The sequence below is a fragment of the Polyodon spathula genome, chromosome 2 (assembly GCF_017654505.1).
Source record: "Polyodon spathula isolate WHYD16114869_AA chromosome 2, ASM1765450v1, whole genome shotgun sequence".
Lineage (NCBI taxonomy): Eukaryota > Metazoa > Chordata > Actinopteri > Acipenseriformes > Polyodontidae > Polyodon > Polyodon spathula.
In genome coordinates, this window is record NC_054535.1 from 7,358,025 (window position 1) to 7,385,269 (window position 27,245).

Sequence of the window (27,245 nt, forward strand, 5' to 3'; positions counted from 1 at the left end):
TTTTATCTTCACTGTGCTCAGTAGAACAATATACAGCTTTGGCAACCCCTCTCTCTGAATTTAACCTTAGGAGTGTCCTAGGAATTTTATGGAGCAGTAGCATAAAAATTACATTTTAGGTTATCAATAATTTGTTGGGTATTTGAAGAAATACAACACGGTACCGATGGAAATGGCATTTTCTTTGATTTTATATATTCCTATATATATATATATATATATATATATATATATATATATATATATATATATATATATATATATATATATATATATGTTTACAATTGGTATGGGTAATGTTTTTGTCTCTTTTTTCCAATGCTTATTTCAGGTGCTCTTAATGTCACACATGGTTGTTTTATAAACCCAACTGAGCTTCTCCAAGTACCTTCTCACCCACTCCAAGCATCTCCTGCCTTCACACAAAGCAGAATTCTTTAGTTCTGCCTATTGTACGGTAAGAGAAAAACAGTTGTGAAACAAACCCTTTTTGTGCACTTTTGGTCATTGTAAAAGTGTTTTTTTGCAACTATTTGCCATAGAAACAGCTAAAGATTTAGTCTTTAGAAAATCTATGGATGGGTTTACATGGGACTTACTGAAGGACAACATGTCTGGAAATCAAACTTATGTGAAACTGAGAAAAGTAAAGCAGCAACGTAAACTTCGAGACCATTGTACACTTCATAAAAGTCTGTCGAATAATATTGCCATGTCATTTAGTAAAATTATTTTCTTCCTGCAAATGGACTAGACTAATTAAAATTTCCTTTTGTGTATTATTTAATTAATGTTTTTAATTAACAGAGACAGTGAACATTATTGGCAGCAGACATTGGTATTACCTCATAAAACCAAAAGCATGACATATCCAGTATTGCTGGAGTACATAGTTTGCCACTGACATCCAGATACATCCATCAAAAAAAAAGAAAACACAGTTTAACACAATTTTGATATATTTTGGAATGTTTTTTTGTTTGTTTTACATGCTCATTTTCAAGGACCTTTTTGAGAACATATGAATGTATTATTATTATTTTGTGTTTTATTTTAGGAGTAGATATTTGTTGCTGATTATGCTGAGGTAATTGTATTTTACATATTCCTTACTTTCAATGTTCGTAAAACCGTGACACTCTTAGAAACTAGATTGAAAGAAGCCCCTAGAGGTGTTACTTTTTTGCAGTGTGAAGAAAGACATAGCTAAGAGATCAGACTTAACTTTCGGGCTCCATGGTGTCTTTTGATAAGTAGACTACCCAGTAAACCATGTTAAAAGCCCCAAATGAAACTGGAAACAGAATGCGTGCGTACTTGTCAATTTTACTTGTTCCAGAGCCAGGAGGAGGAGCAGGTGATGCAGAGGTGGAGGAGGCTTGTTTTAGATGTGCTTTCTTCTTAGTTGCTGTTGCTTGAATATGTTCAAGCTTGGGGCCAAGCAGGTGCTGAATAGAAGCTGGTCCAGCAATTCTGTTTGTTGGTATGTGACTGGGCAGGGCCGGGGATGAGGGCGGTGCCGGGGGTGTGCTTCCTGATGTTAAAACTGATGGGTGTACATTTACAAGACTGAATGGATTAGGGCTGGAGTGAGAAAAAGATGGGGCAACTGCAGAAGGAACTTGGCCAACTAAAGATTGTCTTATAACACCACCTTTAGTATCGCTTCCAGTGTCAGTTCTTTGGCCACTGTTGGCATCTGGCTGTGTCATGTAGTTCATTCGTTTCCTCAAGTTTCCATTTGTATCAGGATTCTGTAAAATACATATAAATTTATTTTTAAAACCTTTGACATAAAAGTGTGTGACTTTCTGAAATGTCCTCATTTACAACTTCTCAGCTGTTTTGCATTTTTACATGATGAATTGTTTAAAACTAGACAATAAACATTTTATTTTACAATTTTGATTGTTAGGTCTTCTTTTGCACATTGTTATTTTGTTATGTGCCTGTCACTATTAGCTGTCAAAATTGTATTGTTTTTTTTTTTTTTGCATGTGCAGGAAACAACAATAAAATGTGTATAGTAGCCCAAATCTTTCACTCAGCGTGCCTTCTAATCAAACAAAGGACCCGTATAGAATCAATTCTGCCATCAGTTCTGCTGCTGGAAAGCACACTAATCAGTTCTCTTGTAGATTAGGTACAGTAGCTGGTGACCATCATACTGTAACTAACTAGAGTGGTAGCTGTCACTGACTGAATTTCTGGGTTTCAGCTCAGTCAGTTAACAACAAGACTGGACATTCATCTTCTCCTGACAATGGCTTTCCCAAACAGTTTTGCAAGTTAACATACTGTATACAGAGACCAGCATCGGAAGCTGGCGAGTTAGCCTGCTTTGCACCTAGCCCCCCAGAGAGGTTTGTGGAATATATTATATTCCTTAACAAACGCATGTTGCCAGAAATAGGATTCTATAGTGCCTTCAGTCTTACTGATGTCACTGTTTGCTTGAAGAACATGCCACTAGCCCAAGCAATGCACTGAATCCATAAAATCGAATCAAGCCTAAAACCTAAGGTGCAAAATCTATTCTGGATTTAGCATAAACTCTAAAACCATAAATCACAATGACCTTCATTCAGCACAAGTAAAACAGCCATAGGATTGTCGCTGAACATGTATTTGTGTCAATATATGACTCAGTTATTGTCAATAACAGGCCTGGACCACAGTAACTTTCCTGAGTGCATGAAGTCATTTCAAAATGCTGCAGGAAAAAAATACCACCTGTTACAAAAATAATGACCTGGTTATTATCTTTCTGAAATCGAACGTATAACACTTGTTTTTGCTTTTATTAATCATTTGGAACAAGCACAGTTGTACTGCACGTTGCTTAAAACTAATAGTTTTGTGTAGGTGTGAATTTGTGAGTAATAACCGTTGCCCTGACAACTGCCATGACTGTATCCAGCTGTTAACTAATCTCAATAAATAGTTTGTTTTAATGCTTTTAAATGAGCACTATTGAATGCATTGTTTGAGTAATGGTTACATACATCAAACGTAAATTTTTTATATTAAGGTAGTTCACTATTTTTTTTTTTTTTAAACACCTAAAGGACATGTGTACAGTGTGCTCTGAAGCTACATTTCTTAAATCTATGACCACAGAAATAAACATATAACAACCTTGACTTGCATAAAGAAAGAAAATTATTCAGTGAAATCGCTCGCATCACTTGATTTTCAAGCTGTGGTATCTGACGCGTAATCAACATGTACTGTTTAACAAGGATGAGCAATACTTGAAGGTAATATCCCTAAAGAACAGAAAGCAGACAAGTATTGAATTGACAACAGAACTGGCAGAAGGCACAGGTGTCGTTGTCCATCCATCAACAGTCCAAAGCACCTTTGACCATTGTTCCATAGTCCCATTTCTGTCTTCTTGTGCATATTTTAACCTTTTAGTCTTGTTTCTTAACAGAGGTATTCTTACTGAAACACATCCTTAAGTCCTGGTCCTGATTTCAAGAGTGACCTTCATACTGTTGATTGGATGGACAACCACACCTGTGCCTTCTGTCAGTTCTGTTGGCAAGTCAATGCTTGTCTTCTTTCTATTCCTTAAGGATATTATCTTAGAGTATTGCTCATCCTTGTTAGACAGTTTTTTGGGTCTTCCAGTCCTGGGTTTGTCAATCACAGATGACGTTTCCCTGTACTTGTTGATTATGCTTCGGATACCACACTTTGAAAATTGAGTGATGCGAGCTGTTTCACTCAGTGCGTTTCCTTCTTTATGCAAGTCAAGGGTGTTATAATAGAGAAAACACTGGTAGAGGCTTTGAGTAAATTGTAAAGACTTTTGCACAGCAGTGCATATAAGTAGGGTAAGTAGTGATGCACAACTTTTGAATATTATTTATAGTACATTTTTTGCTATATTTGCAAATATTTGTAGAAATAGACGCATGTTGTTTGCTTACATTTGGACAGTATGATTCTTGATGTTTTTTGGTTTTTATTTACTCATTTGAATAATTTACAAATGAGTATTGTAACACAATATACATTATTAAAATGTTCTGCATTTCACTATTAGCATTTCACTTTTTATCTTTCTATGCATTTGAAATATATATATTTTCAAACAGGTTAACCATTGATATTATTTAAATCACTATTTTCTTTCTACTGCAAAGTGCTCTGAGTGTATGATATTATTCATCAGTTTTAATTAATTTGTGGAGACAACAAGGAATTAATATTGAAATGAGAGCTTTTTTTCTGGACTATGACTAGCATAACAACCTTTCCTGCATCCCTGGACACCATTTCTGATACTTTCCTGCCCTGTTGCCATGGCAACTTGGAAACCCAGTTTGACTGCACATGTGCAGTAAATCATGGATTCATAATAACCTATAGTTCCGGATTTAAAAGTACAACTTTGTAACTTAAACTGCATGTGCAAAATAAAATGAGACATGATTTCTTCATTTTCTACATGGATAACGTCACTGCAGTTGTTATGCTTGGAATGTGCATAAACGCACATACTTAAAAATACTGTAAATAGATAGTTTTAATGAAAGTAAAAAATAAATAGTTTTAATGAAAACATCTTAAAGAGTAAGTGTCAGGGTTCTGAAAAAAATATAGTGTTATACACATCCCAACCTGTTGCTATAACTGTTTAATTAATAGACCTATATATTTTTTTCTTTTCATTGTTAACATCCTGACAATTTTTTTTACACTTATAACTTTAAAGTCTGTTTCAAAGCGCTTTTCAAAATGGCCACTCTAGTGCACTGGGGTTTGAGATCTGTCCTCTAAATTAATGGTTCCCACATTGGTCCTGGGGACCCCCTGTTTCTGCTGGTTTTAATTCCAATTGAGCTCTCAATTACTTAACTAGACCCTTAATTGAAATGATAATTTCCTTAATTAGACCTTTTAAATTATTTTCAGCTCTTAAACAGTTGCAGAGTTCAAGTTACTTACAAAATGTTACAGCTAACTTGAAAAAAAAAAAAAACATAATAAGTGCTCTGGCTTTTCTGTTCTGTACCACATCATGGATCGTTATTGCTGCGTTATCTGTTTGACAGTGTGGGAAATAATCCTTAGACTATCAATGCATTAGAACAGACATTTTGAAAAGAGCTTTTTGAGATGTTGTAGTAATAAAATAATGACTTGGTTCGCCTTATTGAGGAGTTTGGTGATAAAACGAGTGATCAGGAGAGGATTTATCAGTATGCACGACTATAAAGAGGTATGTGAAAAATACAGCGAACAAAAATACAGCTATGGAGGGCCTTTTAAACCTGTTTTACTCTGAAAAAATATATATTTTAAACAGCGTGTGTAAACAGCACGTGTGAAAATAAATTGGAAATGGCGAGCCTGACAAGCACTGAATAAATGGACCGCTAAGGGTTAAACACTTGTAGCAGCACGTGGGGGCATGGAAGGATATACTGAAACACTTGTAGCAGCACGTGGGGATGTGTGACGCTATATTTAAACAGTTGTAAACTTGATGCATACTGTACACTACCCTCCCACAAGTATAGGGACATCCTGAATCCAAATGAACAAAATACTATTTTAGAAGAGGCCTTAGCTAAATGTGCCTTTTGTTTGCCTTGTGAAACGGTGAATCAAAACGATGCCTGCACTCAAAAGGGGAATGCTTTAAACCTGTAAGAGAATCACAATGGTGTGCATTGAAGAGGCTTACCTGGAGTATTTCATCCGTGTCATTTGCTCTCGCTCCTGCGGAAGCTTTAGGCGCAGGCGAAGATTTCCCTGTCTTCTTTTTGGCCTTTTCTATTTGAGTATTTGTGAAGTAGTTGACAGCAGCAAACTCAATGAGAGCAGAAAACACAAAGGCGAAGCAGACAGCTATGAACCAGTCCATTGCTGTAGCGTATGAGACTTTAGGTAAGGAGTGCCTCGCACTGATGCTAAGTGTTGTCATTGTCAAAACTGTAGTTATCCCTGAAAAGAGGAGAAAATAAGAGATTACTAATATTTTCATGTACATCACTTAAACCATCATGAATCTGCAATGCATGTGAATTAACAGCTGAAAATCCTAGACTAATTTATCAAGCACATACATATTCAGATAAAGATCACTGTATGCCTGGCTTGTCAGATAAGACGAAGAGATACGTAGTATTAAAGATATCTTAGCTCAGTAAATTGTACCAGCACCTCTGGACCAAAATGTAATATGTTCAAATCCTGCTTAAGGAGGAAACTAGGATGAACGTTATGTACCAGCACTGGAAGCTGTGTGGGAGACTTGAAACTTAAGCTGTGTGTTTGAGACTTGAAACTTAAATTCCATTTGTGTCACAGGATCGAGATCTTCTGCTTCTCATTACAGAACGGTACAGGTGGTGAAAAAGCTTCTGAAAAACAATTCCCCAAATACCACACACTCCCCCATTGATAATGATATGTGAATTATGAAGCAGGCAATGTAGACATCAAAGATTTGTTATGGAACACAAACCTGTGAATTAGAAAAATGGTTAATAATATAATTGAAAAATAAAAAAATGCACTTTTATAGCCCATTAAAACCAACAGAATAACATCAAATACAAATTAAGCTTGTGAATTATTATCTAACAAACTATACGATGAATAAAATGATACAGCATGTCTATCACCATACTCACTTAATTGGGCATAAAGTATAAACTGTGCAGTTAGGATTAATGGGAAATGAAAATCTAATTGGCAATTTGGAAGAGGCTAAAATTCTATCTACAAATAATTGATATAACTGATAGAAATTTTAAATATCAATGAGAGCATAATGTTCTCCCACACAGGGATAGCATTGTGCCACTGATGCATGAGCAAGAAACTGGAATATGTTAATATTAAAATAGGACCAATTAGGGAGATCCGATTTGACATCACTTTTTACAAAACTACAATGCTAATTAATGCAACTTTTTTTAGTTAGTAAGAAAGAAAAAAAGAAACAAAGAAAAAAAACATTCTGACACTTGCTGGCTCAGCAAAGCACTTCATAGTAGCCTCTTAGTGCCAGCCTATGTAAAAAAAAATAAAAAATAAAACGTGTTTCAAAAGCCTTAGTTCTGAAAAATTCAAACACAGAACACAAACACAGCTTGAGGAAGGTGCAATACACTAAAAGCTTCCTCAGTGCTACTGTTAGTGTTCCCACTGAAAAACAATTCATGAGTTAATACTGAAAATAATTAAGGGCCTCCCTAAATGGCGGTAAGACCTTCAAACAATGCTGCCCAACTGCAACTAAAGCATGAAAAAAAAAAAAAAAAAAAAAAAAAAAAAAAAAAGCTAAAAGTCAGCAGCAGTTTAAAGTATGTTTGTCAATGCTATAGACCATGCTTGGCAATATCTGAAATCTTTAGACAGCGCATTTATGTTTGAAATGTAATGCCTGTGAACTGTAAATATACGATTATGTGGGCTCGCTTTTGTGTTAAAGCGTTATTTACCGTGAAATACTGTAAATGCACTGGTCAGTCTACAGTTTACTGGACTGGATTTTTTGCAAGCGGTTTACTGTAAACCATTTCTACTTGCACCATAAAACTTATTTTAAATGCCGGCGTTTATTTACAATATTTGCCAGTAGCCCCAGCATTTATTATGTAAAATCACTAACATCTTCAAATACTTAAGATGCAATCATGAAGAAGCCGCTAACACACAACCTTTATAGCAACGACATAACTAAATTACAACATTCCAGCAACGTCATTAAAAAATTGTGTGTCGTTGGGTATGTCTGACGAAGTATCCCGCTACTTTGTATATATTTGTTTAATATTAGCATCATTATTATTTATGTAAATATATGACGGCAAAAAAACAATATTATTATGTATTTGTATTTTATTGTTTGGCAAAACGAGCAAGGTGCAGTCCACCATGTTATTGCTTTATTATTTTGTATTGTTTTAGAATACCTTGTGAAGATGCGTGACTGATCAGCTACTGAGTATTTAATTAGCAGACAGTCACACATCCTTATTAAACTCGTGCAGGCTGTGGCCGAGGGGTAATAAGATAATTACTAGCTAGTTAACCCTTCGGCCTTAATATAAAAGACCTACAGTCTGAGAGTGTCAAAGGTGAGACAAGAGACATGAAAAAATATCAGTGTTTTTGTTCTGTTTAAATATTTATTTTTGTTTGTTTAATAAAACCCTGAGCGCCGCAGCATCTCACTTTGCCACGCCATTCCTTGTTTTGGTTTCATTTCCCTGGTCTGATGTCACCCCTGCAGACATCCAGATCCCATATGGTGTGCAGCGTGGGATAACAGCGCCTCCACGTGTCAGACCAAGAAAACAGAGGGTGCAGTTTATTCCTTTTTTTTTTGTTTTGTTTGTTCAAGAGGAGTGTTTTTTTTTTTTTTTAAATAAATAAAATAAAAATGAGAAGAAGCAGTCAGAGGAAACAACAGCTGCAGCAACAACAACAGCTGCAGCTGCAGCAGGCCCACAACAGGGTCATGCCGTGTCTATGCCACGCCGGACGTCTGACTCACCTGTCTGGATGAGGAAGGGTGGTGCTTCCTGTGTGGTGAGGTCAGGTACCTCCCCCTCAGCCAGAACAAAAATTGACAGGAGAGGGAGGAGCCAGAGCATCTGGCGCCGGTAGGAGAGGACTCGCTGGCTCCAAGGTGGACGAATCCACTCTCTTCTGAGAGGACCTGGGACTGGCTGGCGAAGCCTGAGAGGAATGTTGAGGAGGCCTTCCCTGCTGTGATCAACCTCCTGTGGGCCCAAGATGGGAAGTGCTGGGAGGCCTGGGAACAGCAACACCACCCAGCATCCCTCCCAGACATCGCAGCCATGGTGCTCAACTACCTGGCTGCACATATGGGAGGGGTCTTGCTACTGTCTCCAGTGCGAAAGGGAGAGGACAAGAGGGGAGAAGCCCAGCTGTCCCCAGTGACTGATGGAGAGCTCCCTGCGAGCAAAGGAGAGCTGCACCAATTCCCCGTGACCGAAGGAGAGCCACATGAGTCCCCAATGATGGAGGGAGACTACCTGCTGCTCTCACCTCCACCGCTAGAGGGAGACTATCTGCTGCACCCACCTTCGCCGCCAGGAGACTGCCTGATCTGATCTTCCTTTCAGGGACCTACATAAAAAAAAAAAGATCTTCACTTCAGGGACTCTAGATTCCATTCACGATAATTAATTTAATATTCTCTCTCTATACGGGCAAAAAGCAAAATGCAAGAGAAAGAGCTGAACTGTAACTGAGTTTAAATAGGGAGTCAATGATGACAGGCAGGTGAAATTAGGAAGGGGGCAAAGCCCTGGCTCACGCCCTCCAAACTCCACTAAAGTTAACTTTAAAAGAAATTAAAATTACAGGTACTTTTATTCTTTTACATGTTTTACAGGGTAGATAAAGACAAACCATGTTTGCTTTTTTTATGCAGGAGGTCCCTGGAGTGAAGATCAGTTTTTTTATGTAGGAGGTCCTGAAGTGAAGATCGATTTTCTATGTAGGAGGTCCCTGAAGTGAAGATCAGTTTTTTTTTTTTTTTTTTTTTTTGAAGATTTTTTTTTATGTAAGGTGCCTGAAGTGAAGATCGATTTTCTATGTAGGAGGCCCCTGAAGTAAAGATCGATTTTCTATGCAGGAGGCCCCTGAAGTGAAGATCAGTTTTTTATGTAGGAGGTACTTTAATGAAGATCAGTTTTTTACTTGCATGTCTAACTTCCCTGATTCCATTTTTTACTCCTGACCCTTTGATTACCTGATCCGGCTTTTACCATTTTTCATACGACTTCCTGATTTGGCTTTGACCTTGAAGCATGCCTACCCTGACTGATTATGGAACGAAGACAAAGAGCCGTCTGCAAGTATAGCAGAAACCCAGCAGCTACTTGCAGCTGAAGATGGTATGGCAGAGCTGCATCAAAAATGATCAACGACATGAAACAGTTTATGCAGCCGTTTGCAAATGCTTTGTCTGCAATCAATTGGCAGTCGGCATAGACAATCAGTTCCTCTGTGCGCCTTTCATGTGCCAATGTCCATCCCTGATACCAGGTCATCAGGGTGGACCATGATGAAGCCACACCCTCTGAAAGAGGAACTGATCTGACAATGCCAGGTCAGTAGGGTGGACCATGACAAAGCCATGCCCTTCCCCCCACGTAAGTGAAGGAATGGCTAGTTTAGCAAAAGCAATGTCTTCTGGAGCAGTTATATCATTCTACAGTGCTGCAGGCCCATCTGAAAGGTGTTTAATCATGGTGAGAAAGTCTAGCTTTGGCTGCTGAAGTGGCTGCTCCAGTCCAAAAAGCATTGCCTGTGAAACTAGGTGGATTGAGAATCAATCGGAGTTTCTTGAATCAGCTAGATCATAACTTTTACCAGGTAATCACGATAGGCCCCATAGTCGCTATGCTAATGGAGTATATTTCATACAGGGCTGAAGAGCTTTCTGGCAAGGCCAAGTAGTCAAATTCAGAAGGCCATGCTCCGTAGAATCACTGATCATCCAAATATCCCCCGAAACCAAAGGCAGGGCAAGCGTCAGTAAAAAGCTGGATAGCATTAGGACCAGTAAGGCAATCTTCATAGAAGATATACCATTCCAGTTGTCTAGGAGGTGGGACCAGAAGGCAAGGTCTGATCGACAACTGGCTGTGATGGTGACATGCCATTTTGTAGCGATGAGGTGCACTCCTGGAAATCAGAATACAAAACAAGGCAATGAAAGACTGAATAAACCAAATCGTGCGTCAAGACACTCGCAATTACAGGTCACATTTGAAAAGATGGAATAAACCATTTGAAATTAAGTCTGATGATGAGTTATCAGGTTATAAAACAGTACTGTATCAGTTGTGAATGAGACTGATTGTCGTTGCTGCCAGTGGCTGAACGTTGAGCAGTGTAATCATTGCTGTAACCATTGCGAGAATGTTGGGTTTTTAAGGGGGGAGGTGGCCTTTGAGGCCAGGTGTGCTGCACTAGTCCCTCCCTCCCCCCTTGTGCGCAGCACACATGGCCTCAAGGGCAACCTCCCCCCTTAAAAACTCAACATTCTTGCACGAAGTCTTGATCCAAGAACAGTGGCTCACTGGAGGCAATCCGAAACTAGCCTCCTCAGGAAATGGCAAGCTGGCCTCTTCAGATGATGTCGAGCCGGCCTCCCCAGGAGATGGCAACCGGCCTCCACAGATGATGGTGAGCTGGCCTCCCTGGGCAATGGAGGCTATGCAATCCTCGGTGTTGCAGGCTCGGCAGGACAGGCATCCCCAGGCGGTGTGGGACAGGGCTAGAGTGGTCCCAGGAGGGGAGCCCCTGGCCAGAAGGTGGCAGCGGGAGCTCCACTTCTCTGCCTGGTGATGGAATCACGACCAGTTGTGTTGTTGGGGTTGGAAACTCTGACAGTGGCTGCAGGGGTGCTGGTTCTCTTTCCAGCCAGGCTGTTTTCCCCTGTACTCCCTTCATCAGCCTACACAATGGCTGCTGAGGAATGCCAGCATTACTTGGGAACTGCAGGCATTTTCCCTCTTGTGCTGAATGTGGGAGCTGCAGGTAGTCTCCCTCTGGTGGTGGAGGTAGGACATTCATGCAGTCTCCCTCTGGCGGTAAAGGTGGGATCTGCAGGCAGTTTTTTCTCTGGTGGTGAAGGTGGGAGCTGCAGGCAGTTTTCCTTTGGTGGTGGAAGTGGGAGCTTCAGGTAATTTTCCTCTGCTGGTGGAGGTGGAAACAGCAGGCAATCTTCCTTTGCTGGTGGAGGTGGAAACAGCAGGCAATCTTCCTGTGCTGGTGGAGGTGGAAACAGCAGGCAATCTTCCTCTGCTGGTGGATACTAGTATGGATCTCTTGACACCCGAGTGTTCATTTATCGTACGGCATGTTAAATAAAGGTTGTTCGGGCGGGTTTTTTTGTCAGCAATATGGTGCACTCGCCTATATAAAACACAAATAATAACGTGCTTATTTGGCTGACACTTTCTTTCCGGGACGCAGAGCTCATGCAGCCTTCTTGCGCGTCACTCTGCAGTCGCCGCAGACCACTGTTCACATCAAACGTGGCAGGGGAAAGTCAGTGGGCTGTCTGTTGTTACATCACGGCTGTAAGTACAAGCAACAAACAGTAAATGCCAGCGGGAAGGGAAAACTGTTATTATACAGAAGACACAAAGTTCAGTAGAAAACAAAAAAGTAACTAGCTGTCAGATCGGCCCCCCCAAGTTAAATATTTTAGATTTATAAGGGTTCAGATAATATATAAAGTTCAGTTGTCCAGAAAAGTAAAATGTTCAGCAGCAGAAGGGAGCAAGTTTATTCTAAGACAAAGTTCAGTATGAAACCTTGTACTTGTCATAGCAAAGTTATATATATATATATATATATAAAGCCAGTCCTTGAGAATATTGTCAGAGCAGAAGGGAGCAAGTTTTCTTCCAGGACAACCTTGTACTTGGCTTGATTCATGCCAAAGCTGCCCGATTCCAGACTTGCTTAAGCACCCCCAGATCATCATTGATCCTCCACCACATTTCACAGTGGGTGCGAGACACTGTGGCTTGTAGGCCTCTCCAGGTCTCCGTCTAACCATTAGACGACCAGGTGTTGGGCAAAGCTGAAAATTGGACTCATCTGGGGGTGCTTCAGCAAGGCTGGAATCGGGCAGATTTGTCTTTGTGAAGGGCGCATGAATCAAGCCAAGTACAAGGTTGTCCTGGAAGAAAACTTGCTTCCTTTTGCTCTGACAATGTTCCCCAACTCTGAGGATTGGTTTTTTCCAGCAGGACAATGCTCCATGCCACACAGCCAGGTCAATCAAGGCGTGGATGGAGGACCACCAGATCAAGACCCTGTCATGGCCAGCCTAATCTCAAGACCTGAACCCCATTGAAAACCTCTGGAATGTGATCAAAAGGAAGATGGATGGTCACAAGCCATCAAACAAAGCCAAGCTGCTTGAATTTTTGCGCCAGGAGTGGCATAAAGTCACCCAACATCAATGTGAAAGACTGGTGGAGAGCATGCCAAGACGCATGAAAGCTGTGCTTGCAAATCAGGGTTATTCCACCAAATATTGATTTCTGAACTCTTCCTAAGTTAAAACATTAGTATTGTGTTGTTTAAAAATGAATCTGAACTTATTTTCTTTGCATTATTCAAGGTCTGACAACACTGCATCTTTTTTGTTATTTTGACCAGTTGTCATTTTTTGCAAATAAATGCTCCAAATGACAATATTTTTATTTGGAATTTGGGAGAAATGTTGTCAGTAGTTTATAGAATAAAACAAAAATGTTCATTTTACCCAAACACATACCTATAAATAGTAAAACCAGAGAAACTGATAATTTTGCAGTGGTCTCTTAATTTTTTCCAGAGCTGTATATATATATATATATATATATATATATATATATATATATATATATATATATATATATATACACACACACACACACACACACACACACAGTGCTTATAGAAAGTCTACAACCCCCTGAACTTTTTTCACATTTAGTTGTGTCAGTGCCTCAGAGTTTCATGCATTTAAATGAGGATTTTTTTTCCCCACTTATCTACACACCATACTCCACACTGTTAAGGGGAAAAAAGTTTTTATTGATAAAAAAATTATATATTAAAAATACAAAACTGAAAGATCATAATTGGATAAGTCTCCACCCCCCTGAGTTAATACTCGGTAGAAGCACCTTTGGCAGCAATTACAGCTGTGAGTGTGTTGAGATAGGTCTCTACGAGCTTTGCATACCTAGACTTGGCAATTGGATTTAGGTCAGGTTCCTGACGGGGCTACTCAAGGACATGTACCTTTTTGTTCCTTAGCCACTCCAGTGTAGCTTTGGCTGTGTGGTTTGGGTCATTGTCATGCTGAAAGGTGAACTTCCGTCCAAGTTTCAACTTTCTTGCAGAGGGCAGCAGGTTTTCCTCAAGGACTCTTCTTTACTTTGCTCCATTCATTTTCTCTGCTATCCTGACAAGGGCCCCAATCCCTGCCGATGAGCAAAATCCCCATAACATGGAGCTCCCGCTACCATCCTTCACAGTAGGGGTGGTATTCTTTGGGTGATGCGCTGTGTTGGGTTTTTGCCCCAAACAACACTTTGCATTTAGGCCAAAAAGTTCCATTTTAGATTCGTCAGACCACAAAACTTTTTGCCACGTGGCTACAGAATCTGTGACTTTTTGCATACTTCAAACAGGATTCGAGGTAGGCTTTCTTGAGTAATGGCTTCCTTCTTGCCACCCTGCCATATGGGCCAGATTTGTGGAGTGCTTGGGAAATTGTTGTCATATGCCATACACCTTTCACTTCTTAATAATCAATAATCATTTTCACCATGCTCCAAGGGATATTCAAGGCCTTTGATATTTTTTTATACCCATCCCGATCTGTGTCTTTCAACAACTTGGTCCCGGAGTTCTTTTGAAAGCGCCTTGGTCCTCATGGTTGAGTCTTTGCTTTAAAATGCACACTCAGCAGAGGGAACCTACATGAACTGCTGAATTTATCCTGAAATCATGTCTATAACTACAAATTAACACAGGTGGAGGCCACTTAAGTTGGTGTGTGATTTTTGAAGGCGGTTGGTTACACCTGAGATAATTCAGGATTGCTATTGCAAGGGGGTGGACACTTATCCAACCGAGCAATTTCAGTTCTTATTTTTAATGAATTTTCTACAAATTTCTAGAATATTTTTTTCACTTGGAAGTTGTGGGGTAGGATGTGTAGATAAATGAAAAAAAAAAAACGATTTTAAAGCATTTTAATTCCAGACTATAAGACAATAAAAGGTGAACATTTTGGCTGGTTTGCTGGGTAGAGGCAAAGACAGTGTGAGTTAAAGGCATCATTATGTATTGATATTATTGAGCATTATACACATGATTAAAAAATGCAACTACTGCCATTCCATCATATCAAACTTCTGTTTTTTTTTGGGGGGGGTGAGGTTGGACAGTAAAAGCAGCAACAATAAGTGGTACTGTGCCTCTAACAACAAAATACCTGGAACAATGAACACCAAACAAAAAATAATAATTGCGGTCACCCTGCTCTACCGGAGAAAGAAAAAAAAAAATTGAAGATCCCTGTGGGTCCATGACATCACCAAGAAAAGAAAAAGGTATGGTAAATATCATCAGCTGATACAGGAGCTCCAGTTTGTTTAAGGCAGATTTCCCCCCAACTTTATGTTGTATTACACAGCTCTGGAAAACCAGAAATCAAAACCACAAGCTTTTGCTCCATTGTACTTATTTTTTTAAATAAATTTCTTCCTCGCAAAGGAGCCTCCTACTTTCCCCTAATTGGTTGCTGGTAGTGTATGTCACGGCACGGTCCGGCGAAAGTTGAAAATATTTTATCTCCTGCAGCTGCTCTGTGGTGCCGCTTGGGTGCCGCTTCCCTCTGCCGTTGTGCGTCAATGCCTTCAGTGTTACGTCCGATGTGAACGCCCCTTTACACTGTGCACATTGAACAGGTATGGCTGGCTTTTTACACAGCACCAGCTCCTACAGTAACACCTACAATGTTGGCACCGAAGGCTCGGGTGATGAAGATGTCGATGGAGGATGACCCAGAGGCGTACCTGGTTGCATTTCAGCGGATGGCCACCACCGCATTATAGCTGCGCGAGTTGTGGGCGAGCCAGCTGGGACCCTGTCTGATCAGGGAGGCTCAGCTAGCCTAAAAGGCTATGAGCAACCTCAACGCCGCCAGTTATGACCTGGTCAAGCTGGCCATTCTCTGTAGCCTCAACATTATGGCAGAGACTCACCGGATAGGGTTCAGCGAGTACTGAAGATACGCCCCAGGGTGCTTGCGGAGTAGTTGTGTGACCACATGGTACACTGGCTGAGAAGAAAAACAACCTGCAAATTGGGGAAGCAGTGGTTGTGGAGCAATTCTGCCATGTGGTCAGCACTAATAACCAGGCTTGGATACGGTGCAACAACCCCCACACTCTGGAAGACGCCATGAAACTGGCCGAGGTTTACAAGGACTCCCTGTTCTCCGCCAGGAGACAAATGCTGTTGGTGCCCACCCACTGGAGCAGTCGAGCCCCTCCTCTCTTTCCTCCACTACCACCTCAACCCTCAATGCCAGAATCCAGACCTCCTAGATCTCTGAACCCTATGGACAACCTAGACTCCTGTCCTTGGAGATCACGGTTGACCCCCAGCGGGGGTATGGCTGCTACCCCGGACTCGTTGCCATAACAGCAACGAGACGTACGCTTAACCAATGTTCCCTCCTTCTCCCCTATCTGTTTTAGATGAAACCAACAGGAGCACCAGGCCAGGTCATGCCAAGCCTGCTACGCAAAGGGAAAACGTGATGCATAACAGGGACAACGAGCTCTAATACCTATAGAACGCAATGATAATCCACGAATCCTTCGTCTCACTCTATCTGGTTTTAGAGGTTAACAACATAGAGGCACCAGGTCGCCAGTCATGGGGGCCAAAACATCACTGCATGTGTCTTGTACGTTTTACCAGACTCACCATACCACGAGTAACCGGACTACATATTCGCACAAGCACACAACTTCAAAGGACCAATTATTTCACAGATTACGCGAAAACTCGACCCACGGAGCTAAGACACTATTGCACCCGCACGGTGCAGTGAGTTTGACCGATTAGGTGTGTTATTAATTGTTGGATAGATACAATCGTGAGAGTGTCCCCGTAGATATCTGTTCTTGTTATATACCCCGTGCTGTACACATTGGTGTGTACTGCCGGGGAACTATTGTTTGGTCGCTAGACCTGGAAATAAAATAAAAATATTTCCAAAAAACTGGATTACAATTATCTCTGCCTGCTTCTTTCACGCACTGCATCACCCCTGCACCTGTCTACAATAAACCACTTTGCCACAGGCCCACAGTATGTATCCATCTAAACCCCTAGTACCTGTAGATTGTGAGAACGTTCCTGTGGAATAAACACATTTTACAAATAAAATAAAACAACACTACTACAACTATGATTACTAATACTACTACTACTAATAATAATAATAATAATAATATAATAATAATAATAATAATAATAATATGGCTATATTATCAATCATAGAAACATTTTTTTGAGAACTTTTTTTTTGAGAACCAGAGTATTGTCATATTTTAAAGGCAAATAATTGTTTTATATTTTCCTTTTTTTTTCTCTTGTTATTTCATGCCTGAATAATGTAAAGAGGTTCAGTAATCATATATGGAAGAAGAAAAAGGATTAGCTTTAATCCCTAAAGTTCATTAAAACAGTTTAAATTTCATAGATAAACTATAATTTGGATAGAAACTGTTACTTGCCCGCCATAAAACACAGAGAGATTTATAAATAATACATACCAAATACAGTTCTAGCAGGGACGGATTCTTTATTAATCCAAAATGATACTTGAGAGAGGATTACTGTCATAATGCATGGTATATACGTCTGAATCATAAAGTAGCCCATTTTCCGTTTCAAATGGAAATGAACTGTCATCACAATATATTCGCCTGAAAAACAGTAAACACAGTGTTTCAAAAGGTGAAAAAAAATGTCACAAGGTAATTAACAAGCAGTCATCCAAATAGCTTTTATCAAAATGTTTACAAACTAGACACAATCATTTTCAAATGCTTTTCTGAGAATTATATCTGATGTCATTTAGCAAAGCATCATTCAAATTAAAAAATACTATAAGACGTTCAGTTTGGATTAAAAAGAAAACTTATTTATGTGTTTAACATATTTAACACCACTTGTGTATTTGTTCAAATAGGTCAATAAATATAAGCTACTTGTATATACAGAGCAAACCTTGTAAATAAATAAATACATCAATGTTTGCTTGCCTGTAATAGACTTGACAATTTCACTAGACACCGTCTGTCCAATTAGATCATATTGAACCAAACTGGAAGACTCTTGGGGGACTTCTACTGAGTTTTCCGGCCCTTTTTTCCAAGTATAAATCATCTCAGTTTTCGGATATGCATCTAAAACAAAAAATACTCCATTAATAATGAGAAAAACTCAACATGTTTTTTTTTTTTTTTTTTTTTTTTAATTTACGGAAAGTAATGTTACTTCGTAAATCATACACTACACACAAGCCAAATCGCCATTATTTGGGGACCAATATATTTTACACAATGCCCATGACAAAAGTAGACAAGCAAATGTGACAGAATAGACATACAGAATTTTTTGATTTGGGGGTTATTCCAATGGATCTGTTGTATATCACTGTGTTTATCAAGGGTAAAATAACCACACATAATCTGATAAATCATATAACCTTCAGTTAAGGCAAAAAAAGAGTTTCATATCTTGTCAAAATGACGGACTCCCACTGCAAAGTGCTACTGTGCACATCACTGGGATGCTGTTAGACTGAGTCACCCCCAGGCTAAATACAAGCTTTTGACCTTCTCAAGCACCAACACTGAATGCAGAAAGATCAGACATTTATTCGGCCTGCCTGTTTGTCACTAATCCTTGAACACAAGGACAGGCAGATGTTTCAGAACTCAAAAAAGGAAACGCTGAGAGCAGAAGTGGCGGGAGCTCTCGATTAACATAAGTGTGGCAATGCTTAGTGGGCACAGGGCTTCCTTGGCATCTTCACACTACTCTGCCAGTGTACATTAATCTTGTCTGGAAAGAGCCACCCTGCTGATATGGGATATGTTAAAAAAAAACATGAGGAATAATGACTGAATTTTCAATGGTTTTGTTCTGTGTCTATTGACCTTTCAACACATATGTAAGACAACATGATAAATGCAGTTGCAACACCAGCAACACATTTGTCATTATTTTGTACAGTATCTAGGGTCAATATACTCCCACATGACATATCTGAGAAATGGTAGAACACCTATTCACTAACATAGTAAAGGAAATAAACAAACACATAAGTACGTGTAATAAACATAGAAAAACATTCAACTGGTGTTATGTTTTCCTTTTAGAATAAAACTGCACTTCTGATGATATTGATGTAATAGCATTGAGAATCAAGCCCTGTATGGTTTATGTATACAACTTACAGCTTCCAAACTTAAGAGGACAAGCATGTCCATCCATTGGGAAATCCATAAGTCTCATCGGGCACTCTGCATTTATGGTAAGCCTGAAACCAAATACATAATTTAATGAAACTACTTAATGGCTGTTAAAATACAGTATAATGGCAAATTTTGGCGAGGAAATTATTTTTGGCTTTATTGGAGGTTTTGATTGGATCGCCAATAATTCTTCCACCAATCAGAATGTGGTATACAGTGAGCGATCCCACCCTCCGACAGACTGGTAAGCAGCACAGGTTAAATAAGCACTGGACAAGGGAAAGAATGTGCCGGCTGTCAAAGTGAATATGAGAATTGCAGTGTGTGATGAAGCCAATTTGCTTGAAAAAATTAAAAACAGACCGGACATTAGAAAATCTGAAATGTATGATGCGATCAGAAACTCCGAGTGTAAACTGAGCCTGCTACTGTGGTTCCTGTAGGACTGTTGTTTATTATGTTAATAAGGTTTTTGTTGTTTTTTTTTTTTTTTTTAATGGAGTAATAAAGTACTGTAACAACCAAAATAGTGTATGTCAGACTTGTTGGAAAGTCTGTAAGAAAATGGTGCAAATTTGCTTTGGATTGTTATTGTCGATACATTGTATATATACTACTAGACACCCATGATGCACGTATCGCAAAGTATACACTGAGCTGATGTTGTCAGTGCTAGCTAGTTTATTAACTAGTTTTAGATTTAAAGCATTTTCATTTCGACTTTATTGTTAAAGTTTTCAAACGTGGCAATACTGTCTTACAATTCTGAAATGATACTGTGATCATTTCACTGTGTTATGTTAGTGGACCATAGCTGTTTCAAAACAGAGAGTTAGAAAATGCCTATTGTTAAAGTGTACTGCAGTGAGTAATCTTTTCAAATTACTAGTGTCTTACAACTAAGGGCCTTATAAGAACGATAAATACAGTAACTCATTTTAGAAGGCCTTCTTTCTTGTTCTCAAAGTTGCTGCAGTGACACTGTAGATTCTATAACAATGACATACTGTTTTAGCAGACAAATTTCATGACGTAAACATGTATTTCAATGTTTTTAAATTAAAAGTAGTAATACAAAACTTTGGCATTTTTCTTTGTGAACATGCTAAGTGAAAAACAGCAATTCAAAAACCATCAAAATCTACCAAGGTAGCAAATCGGCCTAATTTAATGCCAGCCAAAATTTCCCGTTATACGGTATATGACTGAATTGGTAAGAGGCTCATTATCAGAATCATATTATGAACAAACATAAACCACATACCTCATTGTATACAAAATTGTCCCATTTTTCATGATTCGAAATAACTTGTTTGGGGCTGTCATGTTGTGCGAGACAGATTTTTTCCCATTTCTAAAGAAAGTATCAGGCGTCCACACTTTTGTGACCATTAGGTTGTTTAGCCTTAATATTTCAATGGGGCCTTCATACTTTAGTCTCTTGTCTACCCAGGTTTGACGAAAGAAGACGTCCATCGTATATTCCTAGATTGTGAAAATGATCAAAAACAAATCATTAGTTTAGTTTTCTGTTGACTCATGTGTAAATCACTGAAGGTAACAATAGTCCAAATTGAAGGTATTTAATCTTTTACCTTGCTCTACTTTTAGATCATTTGTGTGGCAAGGTAGAGTATAAAATAGTTCCATCTGAAAATGGATAACTTTCTTTTTTTGTTAATTAAACCTATATAACTGATAAAACAGTGACGTCATAGTTTATGTATTGTTTACATGTTCAAACTGCCCTGGGGTTACCACGGTGACATTTTAACGTATTCAAATGTGGAAATTATAAATGACAATACAGTAATCCCAGGCTGTATCTCAAATAAGCTAGATATAAAATAAAGTCCTACCATTTCAACATCCGATACGGGTCCAAAGCTTGTCACATATATATCAGTTTTGACTACAGTAACTGGACCTATGGAGATCAAATTATAAACAACCATAAAGTACGCCCCTCACACACACACACAAATATACATGCACACAACATCATATACTATTAGCTGTACAGTGCTTAACTGCTTATATAGAATATTCTTTAAAAGAACCATTAATAACATGAAAAACATTCTATTAATAAAAAAATACTCATTTTAATCATTATTTAACATTCTCTAAGAACAAACTTGTTTGTATACCATTACTGCAAAAAGTTTATGTATTATAAATACAGCATATTTCTGAATCCAGTACCATGTAAAATACTATTGTAAATTGTGACACGTTCTATGGTGCTGGAATGACTAAATTCTCAATTCAGTTCTAATGTGCAGTCTTATAAGACATCCTCGCTGTACCCCACTATCGGCTGCTGCTTGTTGCCAAGCCTTGTTTCATGCACCTGTCAGTCATGAGAAATGAAAGCACTGTCCCTGATGAATTACGCACAGGAAATCTTTGTTACACCAATCTTCCTAAATACCTACATTGAATCACAGTACAGCCAGGGGCTGTCTGCTCTCACAGGAAATATGTTACAATTATCTAGCCTCAAACATTGGACCCACTAAAAGTACAGTTATTTTCATTGTGTGTGTTACTGAAGCTGAACATATATTATAATACAATTATAAATACAATGCAAATATGAAATACTTACAGTCTGTTAGATTTGTGCTGTTGTAGCCTATATTTCTTGGATTATATTGAAATATATTTGTGTCTTCACATTATGTATATTGTACAGTAACACAGGGTGGGTGGGTGCTACTTACAAGTCATAACGTGCTAAGAACACCAAATGATGCATCCTCATCAACAGCTTGGATTTTAAGACCTAAGAACTTGTTTCAGTTTCCAAGGCAACCTTTTATTTATTTATTTCCCTCTTGCTGGATTCCACAGCCGATGAACTACAGCAAGACTGAGTTTCATATGTAGTCTCAATTTCCAAGTACTGTGCAGCTATTTTTCAGATATTACACCCTGAGACTTGACACTACACGATACTGTACTACAATTAGATTTGTCTGTTTTGCATATTTAACAATTTGTCAACTAGTCAGCGTTCCAGTATATTGACGTGCCCACATACATACTCAAGTACAAGAACATAAGAAAAGTTTGAGACTGAGAAAAGGCCATTTGGTCCTTCAAGGCTTGTCCCTTGTTGGCACACCATTCTCCCCTACCTTGGGGGGACAGGGACGACGACTAATTTAAATGCACAAAATCTATTCGTTTTAAAATGTCCCCAGTTTTATATCTATTACTTCACCTAGTTGGCTATTCCATGCATTTATAACTATCTGTTCTAGACTTACTTTTACTCCATTTCCACTCATGCAGTAGTGTCCTAGCATACAGTAGTGTCTTAGGTTAACGATATCTAGACGATTTAGAATTTTAAAGACCAATCAAGGCTGAAGAGATGTAATTATTTTAACTTTTAGCTTATGTCATTAGTGCCTCTTCCACTGTACAACAAATCCACGCCTTGTCTGTTCTGAGCCCTCACAGTGTGGTTAAGGGAGCCTGGGTTGCTTTTCCACTGCTGAGCCGAGCCGTGCTACTCACGTCACACACAACGAAAGACCATTGTTATTAATTGTTATTAATGAACTCAGTTTGTCAAAAGATATGCAAGCAAAAGGTTTTCAAAAATTAATAGACCGACAGTATAGTCGTACCTTGTATTGCTACATTTTATAAATATATTTATAAATGTTTTTATAATCAACATAACAAATTTTACTGATTTTATCGACTTACTAAAGTTAAATTAGTTCTGTTGAAGGGAAAAAAATTAAGGTTTTAAAAATATGATTTGCCAAAGATATTTCCTTTAAGGATAGTTTTGTTTTTTCTAGTTGTTGTTTTTTTGTTTTTGTTTTTGTTTGGGTGCTTAAAAAAAGAATCTGTGTGAGCGTAACGAGCCGTAGTTGTATGTATGGTACAGCTATGTAGTATTTTGTTTGACTATATTTTTGTTTATAAGTTAAAAATTGTTTTATTTTTGCTTATCTTGCTGAAGTAACATTTCTATCTGCCCAGAGAGAAACTAGAGCCTGCACTTCCTCAGCGTCCCAAGGCTGTACTTTTCTCTCATCACACTCGCTGCCCGCCATGTTTGTTGTTTTTCTTTCTGGAGTGTACTGACTGATGCAATGTAATGAAGAAAATCCTTAAAAGCAGCCCTGGCTCGACTAGCAGCCGGATACAGATGTCTTGTGAGGCTGAAGTTTCACGGTTTGGTTCTCACTTGGCTCAACAAATAGCCAGTGCAGAACCACCCATACCCATATTGTACTGAACCCTGAGTTGGATGTGCCAATAGAGAATGGGTATAAGTCCTGGGATCAGCCTAGATGCTCTTCTCTGTACCTTCTCAAGTGCAATCATTTCTTTTATTGAGGTGACCAAAACTGCACCCAGTATTCTAGGTGGGGTCTAACTAGGGCATTGTATAATCTTTGCATAACTTCTCTAGATGTATTCAAACTTTTTGCATTGCCTGCCTCACCAAATATGGCAAGATACTTTTAATGACGACTCCACAATAACCCCCAAATCATTTTCAAAGTCCTCATCTCCTATGTCCAACCTGTTCATTGTATCCTTATAAAATTGATTATATGCAATAATTTACATTTCTTAACATTCAAATTAATTTGCCACAGATTTCCCAGTTAGAGTATGTTCAAATCCCTTTAATGCTGATTCAGAGTCTATCATCTGCAAACTTGACAATCTTTCAATGTGTATCTTGGTCCAAGTCATTGATATAAATGAGGAATAGTGAGGTCCAAGTATAGACCCTTGAGGTACCCCACTAAGTACACCCTCCCCAATCTGATTTTACACCTCTCACAATTACTCTATGCTTTCTGTTTTGTAACCAGTTCTGTATCCAATTACATGATTTTAATTGACTTATAAGTCTTTCATGTGAGACTTTGTCAAAGGCTTTTTGAAAATCAGGATAAATTATCATAAGCATTGCCATCATCTACTGGAGCTGTAACATCCTCAGAAAAGTCAAGTAGGTTAGTTAAGCATGACCTCCCTCTTCTGAACCCATGCTGGCTATCCCCTATAATACTGCTGCTCTATAAATAGTCTTCAAGCTTACCTCTTAATATTGCTTCCATCATTTTGTATGGTACGGATGTTTAATTAACATGTCTAGAATTATTTGGGTCCGTTGTAACCCCCTTTTTAAATAATGGCACAATATTTGCAAGCTTTCAGTCTTCAGGGACCTCACCTGTTTCTATAGAACTATTCATGATGGTAGCCAGTGGTCTACGTATTTCTACCCTTGTTTCCTTAAGCACCCTTGGCTAAATCATATCTGGGCCTGGTGGTTTGTTATTTTACATTTCCTGTAGCTTTAATACCTCTACTTTACTGATGCTGAACTCTTCAAGACCTGTGTGTGTGTGTGCAAACGGGCAGCACTAGTGGCAAATTATTTGTATGCTGTCTGGTGAAAGCATTCAAAAAAATAAATCAGATATTTTTCAGTCCACATAAACCTTGTTATCATATCCCCTTAACCACCTTTTCACAGTTCTTTTACTTTTATAATATTGAAAGATTTTTTTTTTTTTTTTTTTTTTTTTTTTTTTTTTTTTTTTAGGATTATGTTTAGAATCATTTTATAATTTATTTCAGCCTTACTAACATCCAATGTTACCTGCTTAAGCATACTGTTATATAATAAGTTTGATCCTCCCAGTTACTAGCAAAATGGAAGCAGCTGATATTCCTGCAGGCACCACACCGATTGTAATTTACTTAACACTTTGCTAATCTTGACAACAGTGCATTTGTATGCTGAAGTATACACATTAAGAGACCTACATTCCAAGTAACCAATTTAAATCATTCTAGCAGAACTGGATAGTTATATAATTTACTAAATAAAATAATAAATTAAAAAAACAAACAAGCAAAAAACGTTTTAACTGTACCTAGAGGGATTAAAACTGAATATCTGCTATAAAACATTCTATGTCTTGTTTTAAAAGGAGAAACGCCTAGAGATATCCTCGTTATTAGTAATGGAAAGACAGGACAAACCTCACAAAAAGATATTTGAACTTTGCGAGTGACAGACTCCTCGGTCTAGGAGGATATAGAGCAGATTAATACAGCACAAACATACACTTTCCGCTCATACTAAAGATGAATGTTTAAAAACCTGTCCTATACTTAGTATTGTCATTTTCACTGTTACATAAAATAAGACTGAAACACTGAAACAAAAGAGATGTATAGGCTACAAGTTATTATTATAAGCGCAAAAAGTACAAAACAATTGTCAACATCCCTTAAGACTTCCAAAATGATTTTCTACAATATTGTCCAAAATGTATTACCAGTGTTTTGTTTCTCAGTTAATTGTTTCTTGGGAGATGCAACACATACAGTTAATTGGCTTCTCAATACGAGAGCTGTTTATAAATTATATTGTAACCTATGTCCTTATTAATTAGTTACCCTTACTTCGGTGCGACACATTTATTTCGTTCTTACCATTATAGGTAACCTACTTACACACGAACAGAAAGTAAACGGAGTAGTTTTTGAAGAAAAAAAAATGTATTCAGTTTACAGCTTAACAACTACAAAGGTTTGGAAACATACCCCCAAAGCCAGGTCGCAGTCTGCTATCATAACCATCCAGAAGTCGGTCCAGTATGCGTGTGAAATTTTCTGGATATATTTTCTCATCCTTTTTTATCTGTCCTGAGGTTTTCCTTATACTGCAAAATGATTAAAAAGCAAGAAATAGTAAAATGTCATTGAGAATACAAAGGCTGCCCCCCCACCACCACCAGCCCACCTCCTTAAATATAGCACTGTACAGCCCATGAAGCAATCTGAGGGACTAAGAAATCACAGAGATCGTGTAAATAAAAGGTGAAATTGACCAATGAATTAGATATTTTTACAGTACTCACCAGGCTGTCATGTAGAGAAAGTAAATTAGTGTGGAAATGTAACTGGAGGGCATCGCAATCACCATCTCCTTCTTGGCAGAAACCATCTTTGCATGCCATACTTTAATCCTGTTCACATTTTCCCCTCACCAAATGCCTTGTCCCGAGGAAAGATTGCAGTCGCACAGGAATCAACAGTGCTGTCCAAATAAATGGAACGCCTCAATTTTCCCGCAATCTCTTTTAAAAGAGAAACAGGCTCGACTCAGATGAGGATCCTACTTACAGTTATCTTCCTGTTGTCGTCAGACAAATGTGCCCCAGCCCGAAATCGCGATTGCTGGCGAAATACCCCCCCCCCCCCCCCCCCCCCCCCAAATAAATAAATAAATAAATAAATAAATAAATAAATCTTTTCACATGATGGTTTTTACTTGAATGATAACAGGCAGGAGGTGACACTAGCATCTGCTCTGATTTATTTCAAAACTGGAATTTAAATCCGCAACAAAACAATTCCAGTCGATTCGTTCAATAATAATGATTTCAGAAATTAATTTATTTTATACACTAGATACGACTATTTATTACAACTTGTCAATGAATGTATTTTGCAACATTTGTTTACGACCCAAGGTCAACTGCATTTCTCTGAAGCACCATCACAATATAAACAGACACTTGGAGCTTTCAATACGCATCTAACGTCTCATGCGTATCTGTGAGACATCACAAAATGCATTAGAACGACCATATGTCAACACTGTGTTCACTTAAAAAAAAAAAAAAAAAAAAAAAAAAATGTTCTTGTATAACCCAGTTAACGCAACACATTACAATGCCTTTAAATGTTTTATTGTCCGTTGCATTTACATTGCAACCTTAAGCTGGAGTCCCAAACGAAATATATATATATATATATATATATATATATATATATATATATATATATATATATATATATATAGATAGATAGATAGATAGATAGATAGATAGATAGATAGATAGATAGATAGATAGATAGATATCATTTGGACTATATTTCTAACTAAATCATTAATCTGTTGGGTGATCTTTAGTATGTATATATTCCATTGCCTTTGACATTTAGTACATTGATTACGTTTGGTATTGCTACCATATCTTATTGTTTCTGATCGTATTACTTTTATCAGATGATTCCTTCATCCTGCAACAGAGGGAGGTCTTTCAAGTAACACAAAATTATTTTCTTTTTAATGGTCTAAGATAAACCAATATATCT

General features: G+C 38.3%; 1 protein-coding gene across 1 annotated transcript; it reads right to left on the bottom strand.

Annotated features, from left to right (window-relative positions):
• Positions 1-300: 300 nt before the first annotated feature.
• On the bottom strand, positions 301-26,310 carry LOC121329611 (gamma-aminobutyric acid receptor subunit alpha-4-like). Its single transcript, XM_041275281.1, has 9 exons — positions 26,003-26,310; positions 25,686-25,804; positions 20,942-21,009; positions 20,347-20,567; positions 19,065-19,147; positions 17,865-18,008; positions 17,373-17,525; positions 5,702-5,961; positions 301-1,754 (listed from the first exon to the last, which is right to left on the bottom strand). The coding sequence occupies exons 1-9, from the start codon at positions 26,086-26,088 to the stop codon at positions 1,221-1,223; spliced, it is 1,668 nt and encodes a 555-aa protein (XP_041131215.1). The 5' UTR covers positions 26,089-26,310; the 3' UTR covers positions 301-1,220.
• Between the last annotated feature and the right edge of the window lie 935 nt (positions 26,311-27,245).